The following is a 14,531-nucleotide window of genomic DNA, read 5'->3' on the forward strand; positions in this document are numbered from 1 at the left end:
CATATCGGTGTCGGTAGGTAAAGCTTATTGTATTTGCTACTTAGAGCTTTCCAAGACACCCCCAGTGTCTTGGCTTTTTCCCTTCATCATCCCCTTTATAGTGTAAATAATACTCTTCTGACTCTGACTGATCCCCCCTGATTTGGTGCAAGCCATACACTGTGGGAAATCTGATTACCTTGTAGAATGTACTAGGGACAGCACGCATATTGTGTATCCACTTTTTGCCAAGTATTGCATTGTGATCGGAGTGATGCTTTATAACCACGAACTTCGTAATCACTGTCTGAAGTCCCGCTCAAACTGGCAATTTTATCTCTCCCACGGGCTTGGTAGAGCTTCTATTAAGCCTAAACAAACTGAATTGTGGTGGATTTAGATGAGTCTCATCGACACCAATGCCTGTGAATGCTTTCCACAATAAAATATTAACAGAACTACCACAATCCACAAGTATCTTTTGCACATCATATCCAGAGATACGCAAAGTGATTAATAATGCATTATCATGCGACAACATCACCTTAGACAGGTCATCTGGTACGAACATAATTGCCCCTGAAATGCTAGCCGATACCATGCTCTGACTTGCTAGAATAGGCTCGACATTGACCTCGAGCACTTCTTTTACCATTGAAATCTTTCTTATTTTATCTCTCATGATTTTCTTCTTTGGTATTTCCCCTTTGTAGATCATATTTATTACTCCAAGGGGTTTCTCATGTATGGTTGCAGTTTTTGCAGGCCTGACATCAGCCTTGAACTCTCGCAACTTCCCATCTTTCATCAGTCTATCAATTTCTTTTAATAATTGCAAGTATCTGTTTGTCTCATGGTTCTCAATCTTGTGGAATTGACAATAAGGTTTGCCCTTCATCTCCCTGAGAGTGTATTTTGGCTAAGTCACGAAATCTTCTTTTGTGATCATCCTTAATATATCTTCCGGTGTTGTATTTATGGCGATAAAATTACTGGGATCTAGCTCTTCTTTCAGTGTCCTCTCATATTTCCTTCTTTGTTGTGGTTGATTATTCCAATTTGTATAATGCTCTTGAGGTCTTTTGTTATCTGACCTTGAGGGGTCTTGACTCTCGTGTCGATCTCCATTATCTTTATCTCTCTTTCCTGTCTCTAATACTTGCAATACAGTTTGCACAGTGGCTGCATTTATCCATTCTTCCACTCTAATATCTCTGTCAACTTTGTCATACAACTCTTGTAGACTTTTAACTTCTTTTCGTAAGAGATATTTATGCATATATGATCCAGGTATCACACCTGCTTGGAAAGCCATGACGGCTGTCATTTCAGCCTCGTCAAGCCTTTCTACCGATTGAGTTTCGGCCTTGAATCTCGCTAAGAAATCCTTCAACGACTCCTTCCCTTGTTTCAATTGGAATAGGACCGACACTGTTTCGGCTTCACCCTCTGATGACCATAGTTGGTGAGGAATCTTTCTTTAATTTCACGAAAACACAAAATGGTCCCCTTCGGTATTGTACAGAATCACTTCAGCGTTTTGCCTTTAAGGCTCAAAGAAAATGACCGACATAGTACGGAATCCCAATACTCCGTGTTCCGTGATATATCGAGAATTGATGTTAATGGCTAAACAGATGGTCCATGGGATCAGTGGTCAGTGGTCCCATCATACTGAGTGAACTTTGGTTTCTTGAATTTTGGAGGTAATGGAACCCTCTATACTTCCTTTTTCAACGGATTTCTACTTACATCGTCTGCCAATTTACGAATTGAAGCTGATACCTTTTCCAGTTGCTAGTCCCCAAATTGCCTCTACATCATCTCCTGCACCATTTTCTTCGTAATTAGTTCTTTTACCTCTTCTTCTTGCACCACCTTTGGTGTCGATTTCGCTACTGATTGCACCTCTTCGAGGTGGCTTTTTCTCCCTTCCTCTATATGGCTCTTTCTCACTACTAGAGTGCCTGAACTCGACTCCTCGCTATCTTTCTCGTACATAGCTTCTACTGCACGCTTCTCATTCTTTTCTCTCACAACTTTGTTTTCAGACATTAAAATTTTGTTATGCTTTTCCAATTCTTCAAATTTTCTCAACAAGACTTTTAAAGACACCTCTTCTTCATGTATCTTTTCTACTTCTTCCACCAATCTACTTACCGATCGCCTTGTTCTGCGTTCTTCATTCTTGAATGCTGCTTGAGAAGTACTTCCTTCATTAATCATCATCGTTTTACTTATTGTAGCACGCTTTGGAGGCATCTTGACAAGAAAATGAGCACTTCACTGATCTTACAGAATTTCCTTGAACACAACCAATTCTTATTATTCTCAAACGTCTACCAATGGATTCGATCTTCAAAGAAAAAGAAAAGAAACAACTTTTCTTGTCTTTGAATCATGGACGGCACCAATGTAGTGATCAAGTTCTTCTTCTAAGATCAGTTATGGATTGAAATGGTTTGGATTGAATTGAGAATCAAAAAGAAATAAAACTTAAGCTTTTGTATTCATCAGTAATGGCGGTTACAAAGTCTCTCAAACTCTCTCTCTATTACTCTGGTTTTGCAAGTTTTTCTAGAATGAATCGAATGAATATTCTTTCTCCTGATTATATAGTCCTTCAGCTATAGTGAAGTTCAATCATATCCTGACGCGTGTCCATTCCCATTCTTCTCCTTCTTTCTTCCCGCTTGTTCCTGTAATACATGAACTTATACACAAGATATCGACAATCATCGATATCTCGAGTTATTTACGATATTCGGGCTGGAATATCGGGTTGACAATATTTGCCCACGACAACTATTGCTCAGACCCAAGATTTTTTATACTGTTTATATATATATATAACAGGTGATTAATCCTTTTGATTTGTTTCTTATCGACAATCATGTCGATATCTCGAGTTATTTACGATATTCAGGCTGGAATATCGGGTTGACGATATTTGCCCACGACAACTATTGCTCAGACCCAAGATTTTTTATACTGTTTATATATATATACTAGCCATTTGGCCCGGCCTATGGCCGGACTTGCTACATAGATAGCTAATTACTAAAAAACCTAAAGTCCACTTGAATAAATAATATATGCATATTGATAGCTAATGATTCATTGCATATTTTGTTTGAAAGGTTTATGTTTTTCTAATATTTTTTGAAGGAGATTGCAAGCTCTCAAACCTTGATCTAGTAAGTATAAAGCGTACATATATCTTTTCTGGCTGATACATCAGCAGTAGCGAAAGACAAATCGATATCAATTTCAAATCTAGATGAGAGTCCTACCTTAGCTTTCTCAGCTGCTTGACGAAGCATTTGGACAGCTAACTTGGCGATTATATTGTAGCATCAATCCCATGAATGCATTTGATCTCACTCACCAAATACTCCACTATGACATTGTCAAAGTCCTCCCCACCCAAGAAAGGATCGTGTTTTCCTACAATGTTGACCGACCGATCGATAGCCAAAAGAGTCGATTTCTTGAGAGGTCAATCTTCAGGAACACATTTTATAGTCTATTTGATATGCAAATAAATTGGATTTCCAGTCCCAATTGATGTATGGATGAGTTGCCTGCCAAGCTTTGTGAGTGTAAATCCGGATATCAATCTTAGAACTATATCGAACCACTACTTGTATCTAAAATTGACTTCTTCCAAGGTCCACTCAACAGAAGATCATTTAGAGGACCAACAGAGTAGGGAATAACATACAAAGAACTATTCAAGGGAAACTGAGCAAGTTGGCATATAAGTGATATGCCATAGATTGCTCTTAAAAAACAAATGGCTAACGATATTTCAATTATGTAATGCGGATACTCCTACATACTAATGCATCATAATAGTTATAAATAAGAATCGAGATCCAATTTTAATCATTAATCAAACTAAACAGAAGTTAATACACAATTGTTTGTGTTGTGACGACAATCAATGATTTAATGACATTTATTTACATTCGGAGTTCTATACATAGAAATAATGAAAATCAGTAAACTCATAATGACTCTATAGTTACCTAGATGTATATACAATTTTACAATTTATAAAAGATATATTTGAGAGCAAAATCCCAAGTCTCAACACACATTTTACAATGAAACATTCAATACAAAAGCAGTGTAATTTCCTATATTGTGACTATGTCTTTGTAACTGTCCCATACCTGTAGCACAATTACTATGAATTAGTTGGATTACAAAGTAACCAACCATGATTATTTACTGACACATCTACAAAAGTGTGCATGTTAGTGTGATTATCAGCTCTATATCCAATCACAACATTACAAATCTAAATTAAATATCCAAATGCAACTCCCTTTGAGAACTAAAACAAATCCAAGTATCTATAATGAAATCAAACACCCTTAATGAACTTGCTATCCTCATCAAACTCATCCACAATTTCACTCTCACCTCCACCACAATATAATGGATTATTCCCAAAACTTGTATGATCAAAATTCCTAACCAGATATTGTTCTCTATAACTCCATGGCGGCTGGTTTTGCAAAAACCGACAGCCCAACACGCGCAACTCTTTATTAGAATTGTCCACTTGAGACTGTATCATTATGACTACTTATTCCCATCTCTTCAAAGTAAGGCATGTTCAACCAAATTAGTTTGTTTTCATATTTAAATTTGCTTGGATTTAAATATGAAAACCAAAACCGACCACAGTTCCACATGCTTTTTCATTCTTCTTCCTGTTCTTATTATTTTTATTAGTGAAGCCATCTCTTTCACATAATCACATTAATCTTGACAACCAAGAAAACACAATCCGTGAGGCTAATGTTGCTCCCAACGTTAAGGTCAATTAGACCAGATTAAGGCAACTAACTCAAAGATAAGATTAAGGCAATGCATGTCTTGTTTGTGAGTGTGCCCAACTTCCACAATAGGTACCACCTTGACCAATCTCATTCTTACTAACTGAACTGTTCTGTTTCCCAAAAGATACACTGGACCAAGAATCCCACATATCTTTACATCCTTCAATGTCACATCAAAGTACTAAATTATTTACAGATGTGGTAGTGGGCTAGGGTTTCCGCATCCAAGATACTACAAATCTCAAGTATATGGCCATTTGTTATCCAGAGCAACCACTGCCTGTATATAACAGGCCCAGTTATAACTCTCCCAGCAGAAAGCATCACAATGAAGGCAAAGATGGTGTATGTTTCAGTAATGACATAGTTCTGGCCAATTAGGACTTATTTTGATAAAATACATTAGTTTTACATTGGAACATCTTAGTTGTAATAGAATTTATTTACAAAAGAGTAGTGATGATATTGTGTGGATGCTTTTTCCTTCGTCTTTTATAGTACTTCCCTGAGCAATTGGATTGGACTTGGTTCGAATACATGGGGTTACCTCAGTAATTGACTGACGGCAAACCCCTCGTCGAATTTGAGGAGGAACATGTCGCCAGCTATAAGCAATTACCACTGATTCCTTTCAACTATCTGCAGGTTTTATTGGATTTCATATTCTTAAAAATTGATGAGATTTGTAATGAAGCCCGTGGTCTGAAAGCATCGGAATGGCCCATATATTTTGAAAAAGATATTCGGAAAGCCCGTAGGCAATCCATTCAACACACCTAATTTTAAATGCCAGCCCATCCCTCAAGTTTAGAGGGCTTCATGTTGGTTGTTGCTCCCAACCTTGCCCATTTGACAAATGAGTAGTGACGGCGATGTCCATCTAGAATTCTAGAGTCTAGACCTAAACCCAACCAAAAAATTGCACCAAACCTAAACCCGTAAAACTCCCAACCCAAGTCCCAACCCGCACCCAAAAGCATAAAGTTTGGTTTGGATATCTTGAAATACTATATCGTAAAAAGAGAGTCTTCCAAAAGAGAGTATGAGATAGAAAATAGTGTTCCATGCAGTGATATATAATACAAAGCTTGACATCAAGAATCGAAGTCCGATCATCGCCATCCTTTGAATTATTTACTTCACTTTCTCTCTCTTACTAACATCCGCAGGTAATGACCAAACCAATTTAGTAAAAAAGTGAAAGTAGATCCAATTATCGATTCTCATAGCCACCATTTCAATGTTTTGTCATTTCTTTATCACGTTGTCCACCGATCTAAAGTAGAAAATTTTGAAACCCCCATCCAAAGGATACACGGGAACATGGCTAGCTTCTATTTCAATATTTGGTCCTCTCCTTTTCAAATGTTCAAATTCAGAATTTGATTTATTATCAATCAATACTAAAAATATACGATTATCTCAAAACATCCTAAGCAAAGTCGTTATAAATTATCAAGTTATAAATTATCAAAAGACGATGAAAGATTATTAAAAGACGGAAGGGGCATATCATTAGCAAGTAAACATATAATTATTTTGGATGAATAGTAGAAGTCAATAACTTATCGCTCCCGGCCCAGATTTATCTCTTAATTAAGTTTGTAGCCAAATCTCACTCTTTTCTTTTCATTTATTTTCGCCTTTACTTCAAACAATGGGGACTGTACCTATTTAAACATAGTTATTCAGAAGATACCATCAAATAACCCGGTTTACCTTTGAAGAGTGTGTAAAAGGATTCTAAGTATCCGCAAAGTGAAGGCATCATTCAAATTCTGCAGAGGTTTGAGAAGGTTCTCAGAAGACAACTATATTTGATAAAGCTATTGTCATCCCTCCACCAGTCAAAGGATGGCACATGTTGAATGCATCTCCCATTAATAGAGCACCGAGTCGATGGGGAGCCGCTGGCATGCTTCATTTTGGCATTGTTTTTGTGTCCTTTATCAATTGCAGCTATGAAGGAATCATATAGCTCGGGAGGGACCTGAAATGCAAATGTTGCCAAGTAAGTAATGCCTTCAAAAAAAAAAAATTTAAAAGATGTAAAAGTCACGCATACACCAGCTAGTATATACCGAGGAGCTACCACGGTCTTCAAATAATTGGCCATTTCACCGCTATCGCCAACTCAAATATGGTATTCATTCTATATATCCTTACAAAGTCACAATGAGATTTCAAAAGCAATTAGGTACTCAACAATGTGCACCTTATGATTCTCATATTTAGTTCGACATCCAAGCTCAAATGGAATTGTTTCATGTCATACCGAAGTAAACCGCATGCGAACCTACACGAAGAAACAAAGATATTCGAGACGCGGTAAATACAATAATGAACATACATTTTAAGTATCGAAGACGGTCCATCCGCTTGGCCATGGTTTTCTAGTGAAAAAAAGGTTAGCATGTACTAACGAACTCTTTTCTCAAGGTAAGTGTAGTGGTATAAGGAATTAAGGATAACCATAAAAACGAATCGCGGCAAGAAAACCACTCATACCCAATGTTGATCGCAGTCTCTTTCTTATCTCCCCGTGAGTAACCAAATCTTCAATCCTGCTTGGGCAAGTTTGTCTATGCAGTTAGGAACCTGAATTTTAAGTTGACACCAATCTTGGTAATAATCAATACAATTCAATTACGCATTATATTAGACGATAGGTGAGACTGAATTGGAGATTCATTTAATAAACTTGACCCCATTTAAAGAATAAATAAAAGAGCGAAAAGCTATAGAAATAGAAGTCGCAGCCTATCATAATGACGTTGAGACATTTATCTTCTAATCGCTTTTATTCGAAAGCACATCATTTTACCCCCACAAAAAACAAAAAACAGAGTCTTTTTAATGGTTGTGCAATTAATCACGTGGCTTACAAGAAGAGCGCAAAGCGGCAAAAGCAGATCCATCGGCATTAGTACCAACAGTACTCATCATATTGGGCCTCCAATAACGACGGCGCTCACGCTGCCATTGCCACAAACCGAGGATCATGCAAACCAACGGGGAGTTCGGATATCAGCCACCCTCCTTTGAAATAAACAAAAAGGGGAATGTGAGAAAGGTCGCTTGGATCTTCATTCAACATGTTAAATACTAAATAAGTGTCTTTCAATCTTCAAAGAATAAAATTAAATATAATAAAAATCAGAGATAAAACTTGCCCGATATCAATGGTGGTATCATCGTATGGGTTGAGATGGAACAGTAAAGATATCCAGCCGGTAAGTCCGAACTTAAGAAAAAATCTGAAGTTAGTTAACCGGTCCAAACTCCATCATATTGCAGCAGAAAACAAATATGGGCAAGTTTGGTTGATTGATATACATATCAAGTTCAAAGCTCAATGAACATAAAAAGCAATGAGAGAGGAGCATATAGATGTAGATAGGGTTGTAGGGAAAAAAATAAAGAAACACACACACACACACACACACACACAGAGAGAAAAAAAAAAGAAGAAGGCCTGAAGCCCTCGAAAGCAAAATGAATCATATTCCTAAAAATCTTTTTGTCGTAAAATGTAGCAAGAGCCACCAACCCGGTTATTGCAAAGAGCTAATGACCTTTAATTACGCATTGATCCGGTAATCTTTAATCATGTAGTCATGAGTTGCGACCCAAAAGTTTTGGGAATGACCATCATCATGCTAAGGTCCTCAAAAAGATAGAATGGTAATCTTTCCTCCATCTTGAATTAGGAAAAATGCGGAATAGTCTTCTGCGACAGCTATTGAGGTCGGCCAGATTTCCTAATTATGTGTAGCTATTTCATTTCATAGTGAATTATTGGGTAATTGGCAAGAGCATATATCACATTGAACCAACATAGGACTCCACCATAATTGTAATCAGATTGTGAAGGAATGTCTTAACTTTCAATACCATAGAAGCATCTTCACTTGGTTACATGTATAGGGAGACGCCAGAGTACATTGCAAAGAAAAAAACAAAGAATCGGTTTTTGCTTATGTGGGTTTACACCGGGTGCAATGCATCGGGGTACACATGGAGTATTTTTCCTCGAACTTCTAGGTTCAATAATAAGATGTTAAAACTATAGCAAAGACTCCTCGTAACGTTTCATATACATTTCAATATCGGTTTAACTTATTCCAATATTCCATTGGGGCCACGATTCATGAAAACCTGAATGAGATTTGAAGGTATATGGACATACCCGGTGGCAGATTTCACAAGTGATGCCCTTCTTTTCGCCACACCATCCCTCGCATACACCGCGACTCCCGTGGAGCATACTTGAATCAAACAATATTAGAATCCACATAATTCAACCGCATGAAGATACTTACATGACCTTTTTCGGATTAAAATTATTATCCGTAAGTCACCGCAGATCTTCTTCATCCTGTTGTTGTTCAAAGCATGGTTCACCTTTTTCTGAATTCAGTGCTCACCATAGAATTTAATCACAATAAATATGGTACGTAATACGAAGAAGCAAGTCAAGTTCAGTTTTCATATTTTGTTTCTCTCCATGACTATATTATCTTTAGTTCTAAGGCTATTTCTTTCCGGTCACATCAAATATATCATGCAATGAAGACGAATGAGTTAACAATACCAAAAGATCTCAAATGAATCCAAGAAGATCTAGCCAAAGCAATAACATAAGCAATTGTTCCCCAAACAATTCAGAAACCGTTTTCTACACTTGGAAGCGGCCATGGCGATCATTATGAATATCTTCCTCTTGAACCTTGGCACTCCTCTTTCTTGAACTATTAGTACTCTCATCACCTTCAACATAAGCATAGTACCTCAATGCAAAAGCAAGTGATAAAACCACCCATTCTAAGCAAAAGATCAAAATACAAAGACTTCCAAATTAATCTCAAGATCATAACACCATCTTCTTCTCTAACATAAGACTTCAATTTCTCAAGAAATTCACCACTTCGCGGTAAAAATGAGTGCAGATCTTCGATCCTTGAAATATAGCTGTAAGTATCGTGTAAACACCATGTGAGAAGCGCATTACCATTTATTAGTCCCATTCGACGCAACAAAGGTAAACCGAATACAACACCAAGAATTGTGAAAACGTGAAGTAAAATGAGGAAGAATCCACAAAGTGAAGGGGAATAGGCGAAGGGAGAGTGTGAGGAAAATGCAACTTAATGCAAAGACCTAAGATAATGTAATTGCTTAGTAAGAAGACCTTGTGAGTACGGGTGATGTGATTGGTTTATCGTGAGATGACCCATTGTCAATTGACAATCCCATTATAAAAAATTGAAAGAATCAAGGAAAGAAAGTTGCTTTGGATGTTAATTTCAGTTGATGGGGTAACGCGAGAGATTTCAATGACCTGAAATGGTGAGTGGAGGAGAGAAAGATAACTTGAGAATAACTTTTCAATTGAATAAGCAAGCTAGACAAATAATGACTAACAATGAGCAATCTAGCTATCATGTTTGGTAAGCCACCGACCTTTTCAATCGGAAGATGTAAAAAATTCAATCCTATATACACCAAAGAGTCCGCTTCATCAAACATTTAAGTGTCCAACAGACCAAGACCACAAATTCTTATCAAAGCATTGCTAAAACTATCAGGAACCCATCACAGGTCTCATCCCCATTGACATATCAAGTACCTTCTAGTTAAGCCCTTCAACAATAAATGACATTACAACTACCTATTGTAACACTAAGACATTTCTCAAAGTTATGTTTGAGATACACTTAAGATCCTCAATGAGATTAATTAGTCACTACTATCCTCACTGCTTTTGAAGGCAAGAGACGGATACCACCTGCTGATACTTCATAGAAACGATTCATCGCAAGTCGATACCCCTACACACGTGTTCATTCTCGACCACACGCCACAAAATAAACTTCGAAAGTTTATTCCCTCTTATTTTTCCCGTTTTGCCCGTCATATCTCTCTTTCAACCATCACTTTTGTATTTCATTTATTCCCTCCTCTCATTTTCTTAAATGCAGAGGTACCCATAATAGGGTAAAAAGCAGATGAACCCAAAAATGAAAAAGGAATTTTGGCATCCAAGCTGTAGATTATTATGTTTAGCTTTGTGCCATTAAGTAAAGAAAAGCTGCATAAGCCTTAAAAGGCCATACTACACCATTGGGCTGGGCTGGAGCTCATCACACTGAAACATAAATGAAACATAAATGACAGGAAAGAAAGAAACCTTACCAGTAGTTTCGGATGGTGATAACCATATTGTGAACCCTGAATAAAGATGTCGCCACCTTTGTACTGTAGACGGTTGTACATCTATTTTCTATATGATTACATGCTAAAGCATAGCGATGCCCTTTGATGCTAAATGGATCATAACTGTAGCAGCAAACATTTTCAAAGAAAGTAGGAATCATGAATGCAAAAATGACTTGAGATAATTGAACGGTACAGACTTTTGATTTATAGAATTATATTATGTCGGGAGTGATATTTATAGAGAACAAAGATGTAAGCCAACATCTTTATGCACAAATTATCACTCTGTCACAACACTATTATTCGGCACATGCTTATTATGTGCGGCCCGGCTCGATGGAGGGTATTATTATAACAAAAAGCTAACATTTGTCTTAAGAGAAAAAAAAAAAAAAAAATGAACCTGCTAAAAGAAAACTCGACCATAAGTTACCTCGTAATAGAACCTCGAACTGGCTGAAACCGGCCGAGCAACAAGGTTGTAATGGTGGGACTTTCGTGCTCGAGAGCATGTAATCGACAGCCGGAAGTGTCTCCCATGTTAAGGAAATGTGTGCTACATATGCCATTTCTAGATCCCGGGGGGGTCATCTTGCCGTAGGAGCTCATCATTGTCTTGAAATGGTTCTCCACGCTTTTTAAAAGAAAGGCTACGTAGTGTAGATGCCGGCTTCTTCGATGCGCATCGTGGTGATGGAGTCGAAGATAATCGAGAACCCGTCAAACAGCTTACAAAGAAAAGTGAAGAGTGAAGGTTGGCTATCAAAGAGTTCAAGTTGGGTCGCTAGAATACCGCTCCCAACATCGGAACCGACAAAAAGATCGGCAACTACTCGATTCAATCAAGTAAAACAATCGGGCATAGTATGAAACACAAAAGCGTGTGGCAAAAATTGATGATCGTCATCCGTGCGCCACCACCGGTGGTTGATATCATACATAGCAATGATTAGCACACGCCTAAGTTCAAAAGATATATTTTTTCTATCTTCAATACTTGATGAAGTAAAGCACCATCGAAAATCCATTAATTAAGTAATCGAACCCTTTTGGTAACAATACTTACCCGCCATGTGCTATTGAAAATGAACCAATCCATTTTGCTTAGCTTTTCTTCCTTTCGATTGGCTTCTTGTGGTAGCAAGTGAGGGACCACTTCGGGATACAAAATAGTTTGGATATCCAATACAACCATGGGTATTTGATTGATGGAGCGAGAATTCACCGCTTGAATCTGAAGAAGAAAACAATTGATGAGATAGATAATAAAATATATAGAATTGACGAAGACTCTTTGGAGAAGATAAAAGAACTTAAACTTCTGTTTTTCTCTAGTGTTGTTGATAACAAACTATCCAAATCAGATTGATCTTGGAAGAAGAGAAGAATAAGAGAGAGAGTATGAAGAGATGCTTTTTTTTTTGGAGAGTGCTTTTTGAGAGGTGAGAGTGTTTTGTAGAATTGAAAAATAAAATATGGAAAGAAGTTTTTATCTATTTTGGGTGATTAACAATTGAAATTGCCAAAAAAGCATTAATTCCTTTTTATAAAAAATCGATAATGGCCCGAGGAGAAAAAAGGGGGGCTGACGTGGGTCACTGGGAGCATTCTCAACTACTCAGTATTAATGGTCTTTGATAACAGGTGATTAATCCTTTTGATTTGTTTCTTTCAACACTGACTCTTCATTTTTTTTTGGCACGCTATTTACCCAACTTTTTTTTTTCTTTTTTCAGTTTACCAATCAAGCCAAATTGTAACAGTGTGAGTTTCGTATTGAGGCAGCTTATTGCAATCTTTTGGGTGTCGTGTTTAATACTTTCATTTACTGTTGACTACCGTGTGATTCAAAGGACGTTTACGTGGACACCTCTTCCCATACGAACTGCCGTATCGACGCTGGGCACCAGGAACAGCAGCGACGTCGACAAATAAATCATCGTCAGTACATGACCCAAGAACAGCTCTCCTTGCGTAGAGAACGCGACCGTCTTCATTATCGAGCTAAGAGACAACAAATGACGGCTGAACAGCTTGCCCTCGAACGAGAACGACATCGCGAAAGACATCGTGCTTACTATTGGCGTCGGAAAAACAATATTGCTAATCAGCAATCTCATTTTGAACAAGAAGAAGATTGTTCGCAGCAGGTAGAGCGTACCAATGTTGAGGGAACGAATCAATTTCAGCTCCATGAAGACTCTATCACAGTAAATAATCAATGATCGAGTCATTCAGGTACGTTCCCTTCAATAGTTACGACGATTATTTAAAAATTTATATGTTTATTAAAGTAATATATTTTTGTTATATTTAATTGCTTCAGGTGTCACTGTCGTCAATTATAACGTGGATATGAATCATATTCTTAATCTATTTAAAAAACACATTCAATTGGAATTTGATAGAATCACTGGCAATTACTTACCGGTCACTCTGGACGTTAATGGACGTACCCTTCGTGTTAACATTGGTATGTATATATCTTTTAATATCTGTGTTTTAATTATGATCTCCTTTTAATCACGCTTTAATATTAACTGGTTCTTATAAAAATCGTTATTTTGTTTTATTTGAAGCTGACGGTGGCGCAAACAATGCAATCACTGAATTAGATGATGTGTGTGTTGATAATAATTTGCTTCTGCCTGGACACGTATTCAGTGATGACATTCCTTCTCAATATCTGCCTGCGCCTACTGGTACAACTCTCCTATAATTTTATTTTATTTGTTTATTTATTATTATTATTTTTATTAACCTAATGGTTTATAATGTTATTAACAGTTGAAGAAGTTCGTGATACAGTTCCATCCAATGTTAAGACGGGATCTAATGCTAAAATAAGAAGAACTATGATGCGTTCATACCACAACTGCGCGAGGGATTTTAGGGACAGTCCGTACTTTGAACCCTTCCGACTCCGCAGTTTCGACATGTCGTCATTGTGGAGCAAAATTATTTCCTTTAGAAACAAGCAGCCTTTGTTGTCTTAATGGATAGGTTAATCTCCCTTTGCTATCGCCTGCACCTGATTTACTGTATTTATACACATCACAGTCAGCCGCCGAGGGTATTCATTTCCGGGAGCATATATGTTCATATAATCATGTATTTTCTTTTACTTATATGGGTGTTCGTATTGATGACGACTTAGCAAATGGTAGAGATGGTGTGTACACGTATCATGCCCAAGGTGCCATATACCATCGTTTTGGTTAGGGGTATAATACGGGGCGGGGCGGGTCAACCGCGGGTTAAATAGTGATGGGGTGGGTTGGGGCGGGTCTAGGAGATACAAATCTAGTGGTCCCCGACGGGATGGGGCGGGGCGGGTTGAAGTGTCATGTCTTAGTACCATCACCCATCTTGTTAGGTCAGCTTACGGGACGGGTTTTGGGTGGGTAATCTGGGTCGGGTGGAAATTATGATTTTAACCCAATTTCAAAAAAAAAAAAACTTTCTAATTCTACAAGTAAT

General features: G+C 37.6%; 1 protein-coding gene, 1 long non-coding RNA gene and 1 pseudogene across 2 annotated transcripts; 1 reads left to right on the top strand and 2 right to left on the bottom strand.

Moving 5' to 3' along the window:
- Positions 1–298: 298 nt before the first annotated feature.
- Positions 299–877, bottom strand: LOC147497083 (uncharacterized). The gene has a single exon (XM_086562752.1). The coding sequence runs from the start codon at positions 875–877 to the stop codon at positions 299–301; it is 579 nt and encodes a 192-aa protein (XP_086418878.1).
- Positions 878–9,510: 8,633 nt separating this feature from the next.
- LOC147497084 (uncharacterized) lies at positions 9,511–10,088 on the bottom strand (annotated as a pseudogene).
- A 2,692-nt stretch (positions 10,089–12,780) lies between these two features.
- Positions 12,781–14,178, top strand: LOC147497085 (uncharacterized). Its single transcript, XR_015197146.1, has 4 exons — positions 12,781–13,289; positions 13,378–13,524; positions 13,631–13,753; positions 13,839–14,178. It is a non-coding gene; the product is annotated as an uncharacterized LOC147497085 (long non-coding RNA).
- Positions 14,179–14,531: the final 353 nt, after the last annotated feature.

The sequence above is a fragment of the Coptis chinensis genome, chromosome 5, assembly GCF_015680905.1.
Source record: "Coptis chinensis isolate HL-2020 chromosome 5, ASM1568090v1, whole genome shotgun sequence".
NCBI lineage: Eukaryota > Viridiplantae > Streptophyta > Magnoliopsida > Ranunculales > Ranunculaceae > Coptis > Coptis chinensis.